General features: G+C 39.7%; 1 protein-coding gene across 13 annotated transcripts in view; it reads left to right on the forward strand.

Moving 5' to 3' along the window:
• Nucleotides 1–14,959, forward strand: part of CLEC16A (C-type lectin domain containing 16A) — a 182,096-nt gene that overhangs the window by 30,416 nt on the left and 136,721 nt on the right. For all 13 annotated transcript variants that reach the window (XM_030577251.1, XM_030577252.1, XM_030577255.1 and 10 more), the window contains 2 exons: nucleotides 950–1,063; nucleotides 12,921–13,149. In XM_030577251.1, the coding sequence (XP_030433111.1) occupies nucleotides 950–1,063; nucleotides 12,921–13,149 (343 nt within the window). The remainder of the gene's footprint in view (nucleotides 1–949; nucleotides 1,064–12,920; nucleotides 13,150–14,959) is intronic.

Consider the following 14,959-nt stretch of genomic DNA (forward strand, 5'->3'; position numbering starts at 1 on the left):
CTGTCTTCTCTTTTCCAGACTAATCAAACCCATTTTTTAAAATCTTCCCGCATAGGTCATGTTTTCTAGACCTTTTAATAATTTTTGTTGCTCTTCTCTGGACTCTCTCCAGTTTGTCCATATCCTTCCTGAAATGTGGCATCCAGAACTGGACACAGTACTCCAGCTGAGGCCTAATCAGTGCGGAGTAGAGCGGAAGAATTACTTCTTGTGTCTTGCTTACAATGCTCTTGCTAATATATCCCAGAATGACATTTGTCTTTTTTGTAGCAGCATTACACTGTTAACTCTTGACTTGAGACTTGCCAGATACCTCTCACTGAAAAACAACTATTAAGAAAAATGTTCTTACACTGTTGATATGTCTTAGATCTTTAGGCCAGAAGGGATTGTTGTGCAGGATGTCAGTCTAGATCATAAACACAGCCCAGAGAACTTCACCCACTACTTTCTCCATCAAGCAAATCTTGTGCTATGCTTTTTTAAAAATCTTATGCATGGGATATTGCTAGGTGTTCCCATACCACAAGGCCTATGGATATAATGTACCACAATCACTTAACTGTCCTGGCTTTCCCCAGTAACAGAATTCTGTTAAATGGGTTGACTGTAGGCTAATGCTATAGAATCTTAATGTTTCTTAAAATAAATGAGGAGGAATACGTAGGGCTTAGCTGGAAGAGGATAAAAGGAAACTAGCGAACACTGACCAAGTAATCTATCAATCAGGCTTGGAATTCAGGGGAAGGGAGATTAATTTGATGTAGAAAGGGATTGTGGTCTGTGTTCCTCCCGAATACTAACTATAGCTCAAGTATATCCCAGTTTGGGTTTTATTAGACATTATGTAATGTAAAGAAATTTAACAATTCAATTAGGTGGGGAAAATGCCTACAGTGTCTAAAATTGTATATGTCTAACATTCTTTTCTCCATCCCCCTCTTAATAGGTTTTCCTGATTATACATTATGCACCTCTGGTGAACTCACTGGCTGAGGTTATTCTTAATGGGGACCTTTCAGTATTCTCCTCAAAAGTTGAGCAAGATATCCAGAGAAGTTCAGTAAGTGGTCAACTAACTTTTGTATATGTTTGTTGTAATTTTTTTTTTTAAGGGAGAGAAAGGGATGGAGAAATCTGATGGGAAAATACTTGTCTGCTTCTGGAGAACAGCACTGTTGAGCTTCCATCACATTCAGTGGGAGACTATTTTGCAGCCTGATTGACCTTTCTGTTAAGATGCACTTGATCTGTTTTGCTTTTTTTTTTCCTATTACCCTAAATGTTTCCTTCTCTTCATTAATAGTATCTTTCAGTTTTTGTGTACTTATCATGTTTTGGAGATGAAGCCAAGCTATAGTTTTCCTATTATGTAATTGTAAATGAAATGCAATATGGACTCAAGCTATTTAGTACAAATGACAGTGTTTTAAAAATTAACCCTGTGATTTCATTTTGTGAATGTTTAAATCAACTGTTTTTATAATTAGGTGTGTAATGTACTCCAAAGTTCTTCCACAGTTGTTTTTATTTCTAAAAATATATCAGCCTGTTACATCAGGGAAAGTAATGCTCTTCTGTTTTTTGATTCCCAGGTCCCTTTCAGTCATTGAATTAGGTTCAGCAAATTCTGAGAACTGAAACCTATAGCAGCCGTAACTTTCGAGCAGATATGCATAATTATAGATAAAAATATAAGTTGTGAGATCTGTAGTAGAAATGACAGGCAATGTTTTAAAATAACAAGATATATTATTCCTTTTTAATGGATATTTAAATGTAATCTTTATATATTACATTGGTGATCTAATCTTTCTTCCTATGTTACTTATCTCTGAATTCCCTGCAGCATGTGCTTGCATTTGCATACTTTAGAAAAACTAGCTACTCTTAAGGCAGTCAAATCATGATATAATCAGACTAATTCCTATGTCAAAAGTGAAATACATCCTTTAAGTCTGTCTCCATTTATTGAGGCATATTAGGGTACAGACCAGGGGTTGGCAACCTTTCAGAAGTGGTGTGTGCTGAGTGTTCATTTATTCAGTCTAATTTAAGGTTTCGCGTGCCTGTAATACATTTTAACATTTTTAGAAAGTCTCTTTCTATAATATATATAACTAAACTATTGTATGTAAAGTAAATAAGGCTTTTAATGTTTAATAAGCTTCATTTAAAATGCAGAGCACCTCCCTCTCCTCCCCCCCCTGCCCCCCCCGGACCAGTGTCCAGGACCCAGGCAGTGTGAGTGCCACTGAAAATCCGCTCATGTGCCGCCTTTGACACATGTGCCATAAGTTGCCTACCCCTGGTACAGACACTGAGAGCCCAGTTAGCATAGGTACAAATAACAGCGTGTAGATGATGAAGCACTGTTCACATGAGTAGAATACACCTATGACAGAACCATAGGGTGTATATCCTGTTTGGCTCTTTACATGCCCAACCAGTGCCTCCAACATCTGTGTTGCAGTGAAAGACTCTGGAAGAGGGAGCTGCTGGAGCCTTTCCCCTCTGCCATGAGAGCCTTTTGCTGTGCCATGTAGCTACATGTATACTACATGCCGCTGCAAGTATAGACAAGGCCTAAGTGTCTGAGCCAGTTGGGAGAAGGGTACTTCTCTTGGTATAACCTTCTCGTCTCTGCCCAGCCCCCAGTACAATTTTTATCCCACCAAATTATAACTTCAGGTTTGGCTTTTTAGCATGTTTAAGGATATTTGAAACAACCTCTGAAAAAGGATTGCTTTAACAAAACTGAACTTTCCTAATGTCTCGTTGTATCAGGGGAACTTTGTTATGGGCTGGTCTTTATTGTCCGTGGCTATTGGGCACAGTTAAGTGGGGTAGTCCAACATTGCTCTTGGTATTGGATTTCTTTTTAAACAGACACTGCAGGGTGGAATGGCAGTGTTGTGAGTTAACGCTTCCAGATAAAGTAATCTTTTATTCGTGTTAGCAAAGTTCTGTGAGATTCTGTTTGTCGCATACTGGATGTGTCTGTGTGTGTTACTTGTATGCCATAAATGGGTTTCATGCAGAAGTGGCTTATTACTAGGAAACCTGTGGTCAGAGGGTGGGGTCTGTCTGTCTGCAGAAATTACACTTATTCTAGTTCACAGCTGTTATGCAAAGGCACTTGTATCTGATGTTTGAGTGTTTTGGCATGTGTTTTAACATTGACGGATTTGTGGATTTCCTACAAGCTTGGGTTCACTTTTATTGTTACTTGTGCAGGTTTTTGTTAGTGCTTTTTTGACTGCCACTTCCTACTGCCCAAGATAAAAGTGAACTGGCTGCATATAAACTGGAAGTCATGTCATACCTAGTCACATTAGCTAAGTAGGTCAGATGTTAAATCTTTCTGTGCTTGCTGATAGTTTACTTGTAGGAAAGTGAACTGAGCTTTTGGAACTAAAGGGTTTAGGGGACAATAGGAAAACTTCCAGTTAGGGAAACTAAATTTGTGGAGGGTTCAGCCACAGACTCTAGGAAGTATTTACAAGGAGTAGGGTTTCATTAAGCTCATTAGGGAAACCTGTGGGGGAGTCTCCAACGGAAAACCTGTCAGCAGGAGGGAATATAGCCCATTGGGGAAGCTGGACAAGAGGCCTCCAGTGAAGAGAATGTATACTTATCAGGTATTCAGCATGGTTCCAAGAAAACAGACAGATAACATGGTGTATGTGTAACTATGTTCATGTATGGTCCTGACAGGCTAGTCAGAGGTATTGAGAGGTTCCTGATGTACTGGGGATAGGGCTGGGCAGGACCATGTAATGTTCTCTTCTCTGTCAACCTGTGATGATGGTCATTTGCTGGGATGACTCAGGTTGGGTCCCAGAGTTAGTTTTAGTCCACGCCTACTGGTTTAGGGGTTATTCTCTAGGGCTATTCCTAGGTAGCTGGGTACGAGTATCACCAATGAGTGATACTGGCACTGAGTGCAATTTGTCGGTAAGAATTAGCAGTGATATATTCGTATTTATCAATTAAAACTTTGCTCAGGAATGGGGTCTTCTTGCCTCATGTAATTGTATGCCACAAATGGGTTTCATGGAGAAGCAGCTTATTACTTGGAAATCTGTGGCCAGAAGGCGGGCTTTGTGTCTCTGCAAGGACATTGTAGAAAAGTTGAGAGTGAAGAACAGGCTTAACTTACTGTTTTCTTCCTCTGAGTGTTAAATTTTACTTTGAATTCTCAATTTTAGTAAGTCACAACAGATTTCTCTTCCTCATTTCTTACTGTATGCTGTAGTCTTCCACAGTACTTGTTTGAATGCTAATATTGTCTCCATAGATTTGCATAGTGTTTAGATTTACCATAAAAAATATTTTAAATCCTATATCCTTTGTGTGTTTATATTTTAACATACTTTAATGAGAAGCAGTCCTAAGCTAAAGAGAAGAGGAAAGTTTCATCTTGAAAGTTAGAGACTGCACCTTGGTTCAGAGTTTTCTCTTGGTATTTGAAATGTCTTCAGAGACTTACATTTCCCAGGTACTAATGTGTGGCAAAATGGTGGTGAAGTAATTGCATCACAAGTACTGTCTGGGTCCAGTGTACTATTTTAAAAAATATATTTTGGGTATTTCAAAACTGAGGATTCCTAGAATTGTTTTTACTAGAAGTCCTGGATCAACTGAATGGCATTTCACGTGGCTATAAAGATCAGATTCAGTAGAATCTAAAAATTGTTCTCAATTATCCTGGCTATAAATATGAGCCAGTGGTATGTAGTAAGGGTGCCTAGGTGAGGATAAAGCAATACAGTGTTGAATACTGAAGTCTGTAAGAAGTTTGCATCTACTTTATCACAAAAGTAGTCAGACTTGTGCCCCATCAATATCTTCAAACTATAGATGGGATTTGTAGTCTATCCCAGTAACTGTCCCTTTGGATCCATGTTCTTTTTGGCTAGTGAAGGCCAGTGAGGAAAGTACTGGATCCATTGCTGGTGGAGATTAACACCTTCATTAGGGAGGGAAGGGTGCCAGCTTCTTTTTAAGAAGCTCTGGTGCATCCTCTGCTCAGGAAACCAACACTTGATGCTGAGGGTCTTGCTAATGGTTGACCAATATTGCTTCTTCCTTTTTTGGTTAAGATTACAGAGAAGGTTATAGTAAGACAACTGTTGCCTCAATCACCTTGGTCCTTGCCAGTCTGAATACAGAGCCTGGTATGGAACTGAAAGTCTACCAATGCAAGAAGTACAATCTCCTAGTGATGGATGAAGATCAGGTAGGGTCCATGCAGATACAGTTCGAACTGTCAGCAGCTTTTGATGCCATCTAATAAGGTGATGTTGATTTGCCTATGCACTTTACAGGTGAGTCAATTTCAAAACAAAAATAGCTTGGGAAGGACAGCTTGGGAACTAACAGTTACCTTTTGTAACATAAAAGCTAATAGACCTGTCTTGCAAGTTATGTCAAAATGCATTTGACAGCTTTGCTATGATACTAATTTCTGGAAATCAGGGTTTGTAATAGAAATAGCACATGTTGGTGACTGCAAAAAGATAAGGTCATTGATTAGTATTGGCAACTTTCTAACTTCTGAAAATTGGATCCCTCTGCCTCTTCCCTCGAGCCCCCCTCTTACACTTCCCGCCCCCATCGCTCACTGGGCTCCCTCTGCTCCGGTGCTGGGACAGGAGCCATAGCCTGACACAGAGCCTACCTGCCAGCAGGTAGTAGGCAGCCGCTGCTGAACAGGGACTGGTGGGAGTTGATGACCCAGCACCTCCCCCCTGCCCACAGTAACTGGACATTTGGTGTCCAGTCAGTACATCTGACTGGATGCTGCCAGGTCCCCTTTTCAACCAGACCTTCTGGTCGAAATCCGGACACGTTGCAACCCTATCATTGATGCACAGCAACTCTCGTAATGATTACTGCTCAGAAAAGATCAGCAGTAACAGATGCTTTTACGTTAAGTATCCAAATCCTGTATATACAGTTCAGTGAAGCTTATGCCAGGAAATCTCGATGGTGCCTGTTTAAAAACATATATATCTTATAAGTGAACAAACGCCCCATATCAGTGTGTATCAAATTCTGAAAATAGATGTGAGTAGCAGAAATTACATGTAGAGGTAACTATTTTCTATATACTTCCTGTTGTTGGACAGTGTTAAAATGAAGCACTTGCTATGTTTTTTTCTTGTAACGGTAGTTAAATATGTGAAGTCAGGGAGAATATAGTATAAACAATTTGACAATAGTCAAGTTAAGGTTTACCTTTCTTCCTGTCAGTGAGATCTGTTTCTTGTATAATTCGGATGTTGCTCAATTCTACCTGTTTTAGATTTCTTGGTTTTTGTTTAACCTACTTTCTCCTTCTCGTAATATGAAGCTCAGTTACTGGTATTGCCTTGCTTTACCAGCACATGTTACACAAGATCAAATGGCAAATATATAAATAATTACTTGATAAGGTGTAAATTAACATTAACCTAAAATTGGTATCAACCTTGAGAAATTAATTTAAAAGGCACATAATTTACGCTCTGGTCTTGTGTTTAAAGTATTGGGGGTGTGTAGCTATTGTATCTGACAGCACACGTTACATATTAGCTCTTTCTAACCATTCTTTTTCTCCAGACTAAACAGGCCATGAAAACTGGCCTTTTTATAGTTCTTGATGAGTGTTCATCTCCTTGTCCGAACATGTGTCATTCACATTGATAGTCCACAGTACACTGCATTAAGAAAACACCATCCTAGCCACCATGGACGTAGAGGCTCTCTACATGAAAATCCCCCACACAGATGGAATACAAGCTGTCGGGAACAGTATCCCCGATTGATGCCCCAGCACAACTGACTGCTGAGCTCTGGGCCTTTATCCTCACAGACAACTATTTCAAATTTGATGACGATATATATCTCCAGATCAGTGGCACCGCTATGGGCACCCGCATGGCCGCACAATATGCCAATATTTTTATGGCCGACCTGGAACAACGCTTCCTCGGCTCTCGTCCACTCACGCCCCTTCTCTACCTACGCTACATTCATGACATCTTCATCATCTGGACCCATGGGAAGGAGACTCTGGAAAAATTCCACCACGATTTCAACAGCTTCCACCCCACCATCAACCTCAGCCTGGACCAATCTACATGTGAGGTCCACTTCATAGACACCACGGTGCAAATAAGTGATGGTCACATTACCACCACCCTATACCGAAAACCTACCAACCGCTATGCCTACCTTCATGCCTCCAGCTTCCATCCCAGACACGCCACACGATCCATTGTCTACAGCCAAGCACTGAGGTATAATCGCATCTGCTCTAACCCCTCAGACAGAGACCAACACCTACAAAATCCCCACCAAGCATTCTCAAAACTACAATACCCGCACAAGGAAATAAGGAAACAGATCAACAGAGCCAGACGTATACCCAGAAGCCTCCCACTGCAAGACAAACCCAAGAAAGAAACCAACAGGACCCCATTGGCCATCACATACAGTCCCCAGCTAAAACTCCTCCAACGCATCATCAGGGATCTACAACCCATCCCGGACAACGATCTCACACTTTCACAGGCCTTGGGTTGCAGGCCAGTCCTCGCCCACAGACAACTGCCAACCTGAAACATATTCTCACCAGTAACTGCACACCGCACCATAGTAACTCTAGCTCAGGAACCAATCCATGCAACAAACCTTGATGCCAACTCTGCCCACATATCTACACCAGCGACACCATCACAGGACTTAACCAGATCAGCCATACCATCACCGGTTCATTCACTTGCACGTCCACCAATGTAATATATGCCATTATATGCCAGCAATGCCTCTCTGCTATGTACATCGGCTAAACTGAACAGTCGCTATAGAAAAGGATAAACGGACACAAATCAGATATTAGGAATGGCAATATACAAAAACCTGTAGGAGAACACTTCAACTTCCTTGGCCACACTATAGCAGACCTTAAGGTGGCCATCCTACAGCAAAAAATCTTCAGGACCAGACTTCAAAGAGAAACTGCTGAGCTTCAATTCTTCTGCAAATTTGACACCATCAGCTCAGGATTAAACAAAGACTGTGAATGGCTTGCCAACTACAAAACCAGTTTCTCCTCCCTTGGTTTTCCCACCTCAACTGATAGAACAGGGCCTCATCCTCCCTGATTGAACTAACCTCATTATCTCTAGCTTGCCTGCATATATATACCTGCCCCTGGAAATTTCCACTACATGCATTTGACGAAGTGGGTATTCACCCACGAAAGCTCCATAACGTCTGTTAGTCTATAAGGTGCCGCAGGATTCTTTGCTGCTTTTACAGATCCAGACTAACACGGCTACCCCTCTGATGCATTAAGAATGTACTTCCAGTATATTAAACATTTTCTTTATAATGAAAACTGTTTGTCTTCTAGAAATAGCTGAATCACTAAATAACGGGAAGGGAAAAACAAACTAAATGATTCTTGTAACTTGCATCTTATAAGATGTTCCCATAAAGAACAAGAACATCATTTGTTCCTCCATTTTTCATGCCTCTTGTAACAAGAACTCATTAATATAAATAGGGCTCTAAATCTAGTTATTTCTAAAATTTCCTGTGTTGCAGTTCTATCTCTGGGTAAAAATAGATTTGAGAGGTTAAGGAGAGATAATTTCATGTTTAAAATATAAAAGCTTCATAGTGTTGGTTGTGTGGGTGTTTTTTTTTTTTTTTTTCCTTGTTTTCTTTTTTTGGCCATTGTGAAGAATTCTCATACCATAAGTATTTCTTATTACTGTAACTAACAATGGGTGACCTGGGCAAGGTTTGAATAAGCTTTCTGTACAAATTGCAAATCCTTACTTGAACCTTTTGGGGCTACAAATTGTGCTAGAGATCTTGCCAGGCATCCCTTTCATGATGTGTCATCAGTTTTTATTGCTGTTCTGAAACAAACTGTGCAGAAGTTTGTTTAAAAAGTGAAGGAACAGTTTTTTCCGAACTTTTTCTTTGAGCCAGAAGTCTTAAGTACATTATTTACCCAATTGATTTGCCCCTCCAGTATTAATCTCAAAATACAAATACTCACTGAATTCCCTCCACCAGAAGATATAGAATATAGAGTACTGGAAATCCAGTGATTTGAGTTTTCTGCACCTGTGTGTAAGAGCATATGTTTGTTCAAATGCGATCAGCTGTTTGGAAATAACCACATCCACTAGCAAGTATATGCGAACAGCCCCCTAGATCAAGGGTTCTCAACCTTTTTCATTTTGAGCCCCTCCTCCATGCTATAAAAACTCCATGGCCCAACTATGTCACAACAACTTTTTCTGCATATAGGGACCAGGGTTAAGGGGTAGCAAGCAGGGCAGTTGCTCGGGGCCCCATGCCACAGCGGACCGTGTGAAGCTAAGTGGCTCAGGCTTTGGCTTCAGCCCCATTCAGCGAGGCTTTGGCTTTCTGCCCTGGGCCCCAGCAAGTCTAATTGCAGCCCTGCTTGGCAGACCCCCTGAAACCTGCCTGTGGCCGTCCCAGGGGGCCCTGGATGAGACCCACTGCCCTAGAGGAGATTCTTTGTCTCACAAACAAGGAACCAGTGTACTGATCATGGCTGTGCTGCTTCACAGTTAAGAAATAGTCTCTCTCAATATCCTGTGTAGCATGTACCTTGATTTGTTCAAAATAAGGATCTCTCTCTTGGTAAATTTGCGGGATAAAGCCCTGTTTTAAATGAAGTATATTTCAGAAGCTTGCTGCACAAAGCAGGAGTGGGTAGGGGAGCTGCTGGAGGAAATGTTCTTGAAGCTCAGCTCTTGCAGAACTTAAATGCACACACAAGCAAAGCTTAAGAAAACCAGCCATTCTCAGCAGTCCTTTGCTCCCGGAATACCCCCTTACAAGCTGATTCTGAGAGAACTTCCAGCTGGAAGTTATCAGAGCAACTGACCAGCAGGCCTTAAAGTCTGTGCTCGGGTCCTTTGACCTTCCTTGTATGGCTGGCTCCTATAGCTAACAGACCACCCAATGATTTAAAGATTTCCCTCTTACTCTAGGCCATTGGATGATTGAGGTTGCTGTCTATATGGAATGTTGTGAGATTAAATAAAGAAACCTAGGTGTGATGAAATATTGGAATTGCTTTGTTTTGCTGAGTGTGAATTTCCTAAGATACTTCATAGCTTTGCACTCATAGACATCTTAAGGCTTCTTGCCCACATCTCAAATGGTGAATATTGCTTTTAACATAAAATAAACAATACAATGGTTTTGTGATGACTTTGCAAATAAGACCACTGGGTGACTGGAGAAGGGCGTTTTCCTTGATCACGAGCCTATTAAGTGGAGTGCTGCACATCTGTTGCCAAGGGGAATGTTTCATAACAGATATGTTTGCCTTTAGCTGCCTTCATTGGTAATTATCCAGAACTTACTTATTTTCTATCTAAGGTACAGCAGTTTGGGTGTTAAACATGCTTCTCATTCTGGAGTGCATGGAGTTTAATAATATTAGGTTGAACATCCTAAAGTTGGAATATTTTGGTAATTTTGTGTGAATTGGGTTTATGCAGTAATACTGTGAAATATACTTAATCATATCACATAAAAGACAGGTACAGTATTTTTGTAATAAATGAGCCACCCAAAGATCCTCATAAGAAACGTCTTTATTTTCTGTCTTCAATCACTTGACGAGATAAGGTTACAAAAATCTTATACTCTTGTTGCACGACAGGAGTCAGTATCCACTAACTCCAGTGGTTGCTGTTAATTGGGTTTTTTTTTCATATTGCTACGATTTGTACCCTGAAATATTATAGCAGTTTTAACTGATGAAGTACTGCCCATGTAAGCTGTAAATGTCCAGTGACTGAAAGAATTTTTTCACATAACATATTGTTCTTTGTTTTTGCTGTCTTCAAACCCATCTACAGCATTTGTCACTTTTTGGGGTTGCGGGAGATGTCATCTTAATTTGCTTTAATATATTGTAGCTTTGCATCAGAAAAGAAACAGGCTTGTGTTAAGCCACGTCTTTCTGTTCTTTATAATGCATGCCACCCACACACATACACCTCTACCTCGATATAACGCTGTCCTCGGGAGCCAAAAAATCTTACTGCGTTATTGGTGAAACCGCGTTATATCGAACTTGCTTTGATCCACTGGAGTGCGCAGCCCACCTTCCCTCCAAGCACTGCTTTACTACGTTGTATCCGAATTTGTATTATATTGAGTTGCGTTATATCGAGGTAGAGGTGTACTACAAAATAAGTTGAGAAAACTAGATCTGCGGAGATGTTTTGGGGGTAGAGAGAAGGACAAAATGAAATCAATTAGGATTTGTCTACCTGGTGACGTAGTCTGCATCAGAGGGGTTTAAATTTTAGTGTGCACTACTGTTGTGCACTAATTGGCCAATGGAGACCCTGCTGGCATGCATTAAAATTTCTCTAATGCTGTTAATGGAGTTCTGTTTGAAACAGGACTGTTTGTGCGCATTAGAGAACTTTCAGTGTGCACCAGCAGGATCCACACAGGCCAGTTAGTGTGTGGCATGCTGATGTGTACTACAATTTACACCCCTGTGATGCAGACTAATTCACCATTGTAGACAAGTCCTATGAAATTATTATATGTTTTTAGGGGGCGGGGAGAGGCGGGAATGATGGTGACTGAGACAGATGCATCAAGGACTAAGGGACATTACTAACAGTGAAGGACAGGGCCAAGAAAAGAACTTTATACTTAATAGTCTTCTAGCTATATTTATCCTTAATTGTATAAATTTATCTATCACATCAGCAATAAGAAAATAACTTCCTATTGTGAGAGTTATACCACGTCTGACATTGTGATAGCTTTTGGATTAGAACATACGCATTTTAATGAATCCGGATGTGTTCAGTTCTGTATAATCAGGGCCTTCATTTCAAGTGCAAATTGTTTTTCTTGGAGCCATGTTGTATGCAGAACATGAGCAGACAGGAAGTGTATCTTAAATGTCATCTTTTAATGTAATTAGCAGATGAGCAGTTACTGTTTTTCAGTGTTTACCATTGCAGCTTGAGCCTGCCGTATACGTAAACATTTAGGAAATTTCAGTTTTTTGACTGAATATGGGTGCATGTTTTCTTTTTCTAAATTTTAATTTTTGAGAAGGCAAATTCATGATGCATCCTCTGAGACACACTCAACATAGTTGTATTTTAATGCTAAACATTCTTGCAAGTGAAACTAGCCTTTTTAATTGAAGTTGATACGAAAACAGCTACCAATTAAGTACACTTTGACCTCTCTTTAAAAGTTTAAAAAGAGATTAGAGGTATACTAGTGTCTTTCGTCAAACACACTGAGGTAACAAGCATACCTATAATTTTATTTAAAAGCTGTATTTTATGTTAATGGATCTTCTTCAGCCCCATATTTTTGTTTGTTTTTTAACTATATCACTCCTTCCTGTGCAATAGGCTTTTGTTTGAGTCCTCTTTGAGCCGTCTCTCCTGCATGGTCTAATTCAAACAGCAGCTGCTGCAGTTGGTAGCATCAGTGGAACTTGATTTAATTTAGCATTGTATGCTGTTGCGTGGTAAAAAAAAATAAGGTTACTTTTTTGAGAATATTTTTCTTGATGGTACATGATTTTAAAGTGGTCATGTTTAATAGATGGATCTAGATCTTTCTTGTCCTGAAATGGTCATGTTTCCTAATGCTACTAAGTCCTTAGGATTAGAATACTTGTATTTTGTAGGTGGCCTGGAACTACTGATGATTAGGTATTGCTAAATCTTTCTGGCCGTTTTAAGCTAAATTTGACATGTGTAGGTGAAATGCTAATAGATTTGTAAATAATCTGTCTTGTGCAAGCTGAAGTGACTTCTACCCATTTTATGCTAAATTGCAGAAGAAATCTGTAGCTAAAACTGTATCTCATTTAAATTTAATAGGCAAAATCAAGCATCAGATGCTTCATAAAACCTACGGAGACACTGGAGAGATCTCTTGAAATTAACAAGCATAAGGGAAAGAAGAGGTTGCAAAAAAGACCCAACTATAAAAATGTTGGTGAAGAGGAGGAAGAAGAGAGAGGACTTGAGAATACCCAAGAAGACCCAGATAAGGCTAAAGGTACAGAGGGTAGTTCAAAAGGCATCAAGGCAAGTGGGGAAAATGAAGGTGAGTGCACCAATGAAAACTATGCAAACGTTATATATGCTAATAATTTAATAGTATCACATTTGTGGTCTAGTTCATGTTTGTTTTTTGTCTGTTTTTATGACACTGGTTACATAACTAAATAAACAGAATCATTAGATTTTCCACATCTAAGGAAATGATTCTTGCTTATTTTTTTTAACCTCTCCTTCATGTAGAATTCAGCTCTTAAGAAGATTGTGTGTTTACTTGGTGGAAAATGTGAAGTGTCTGCAGTTTCTCCTGTGGCATCCAGCCTTTAATAACAAGTACATCTTATAGCTAGCTGCACATGATTAATCAGTGTTGTAAGACTTATTAACAAATCTGCGTCTTTTTGTTAGTGGAGAAGCAAAGGGGGTTAAAAAGCCCCCCAAAAGTCAAGCATCCTGTGTTGACTGGCAATGAGTAAACCCTTTTCTGCCAAGCATTGCCACATCTCTGCGTGTGCCTACGGTGCAAAATTACAGAAAAACATCCCTCAATTTTTTTTATTTAATTACCTGATTGTGTGCATTTTAGTTGCTTCACAATATCATGCTTGAATCGTTAGAGTCAAAGTGATGGGTGCTGCACCAGAAAGGCATGCTTTTCAGTTACTTTCGGTTTTTTTAAGTTACTAGTTAAGAGGAAAATGCGTATCAAAAGATAAAGTTTTTATGCATAAAATGAGACCGTGATGACAGCACTGCATCTAAGGAAGCATATACCACAATACCTTTTTTTTTCCCCCTGTGCTATGACTTCTTTGGCAGCCTTTTTTCATATCCTGCTTTCATTTTAATGTGTGTAACTAATCTATCCGAAAAGAACTTCCAAGTTCTTCATTCTGACTTCATGTAAATGATGCTAAATAGAATGCATGTAATGACTATGTATTGTCATTTTTTGGTTCAAATTATATAATCGAAATGTATTTTTTGATTCTTCCTCTTCCCAGTTTCTCAAGAGACCGAATAAATTAATTTTGGGGTGGGCAAGGGACCATGCTAGGTAAGTGAGGGCAAAAATCTTAGTGTGCGCCTAATATCGTAAACTGGGAGAAGAGTGTAAAATGTTTTTCTAAAACACTTAAAGTGGGTTAAAGGTCATTAACATGGCTTGCATCCATACTGCAACTTAAAATCTTTTCACAACAGTATCCGAACGCTACTAGAAAGTGTTTCAGAACAGCTCTCACTTTAACCTGGTTTCTTTATAGTGGAGACAGGGCTTTAGTGGGTAGTTTTCATAATTTTTATAATCCTCCTGGGTAATCCCCTAGTACATAGCATGGCATTAACCAGGTAGTTACTTACTGAGTGTCTAATTCCAAACAAGTAGTGTAATACTAATCAACGTAGTGTGTACAGGGCTTTGTTCCATGATACCAAGTATTGCGTACTGGGCTATGTTCCATGACTCCACATATTGTAAAGCATGTGTGTACTGCTTCCTGGCGTATTGGAGCTGTTCTCATAAGTTTATGATAGTGATATAGCTTTTATAATGTAATCTTCAGCATTTATATAGTATTTACCTTGAAAAGCTTTAAATTCAAATTACGCAAACCTACAACATTAACAAAAAAATTGGTGTAAAGAAAAGGGAGAGTGAGGGTTGGAACAAAAGTTGTGAGCCATACATAGTAGCTGAGGAGAGGCTTAAGGTGAACAGCAGTGGAAGTGGTGGTTATTAAGCTCAAAATGTGGGTCCTGAGGCAGGATTTCAAGGAGATTGAGAACGTTTAACAGAAAGAATAGAGATGCCATTCTAGTCGCAGGGGACAGCATGAGAAGGTACAAGAGCAAAC

Source organism: Gopherus evgoodei, chromosome 10 (assembly GCF_007399415.2).
Source record: "Gopherus evgoodei ecotype Sinaloan lineage chromosome 10, rGopEvg1_v1.p, whole genome shotgun sequence".
In the NCBI taxonomy this organism is placed as follows: domain Eukaryota; kingdom Metazoa; phylum Chordata; order Testudines; family Testudinidae; genus Gopherus; species Gopherus evgoodei.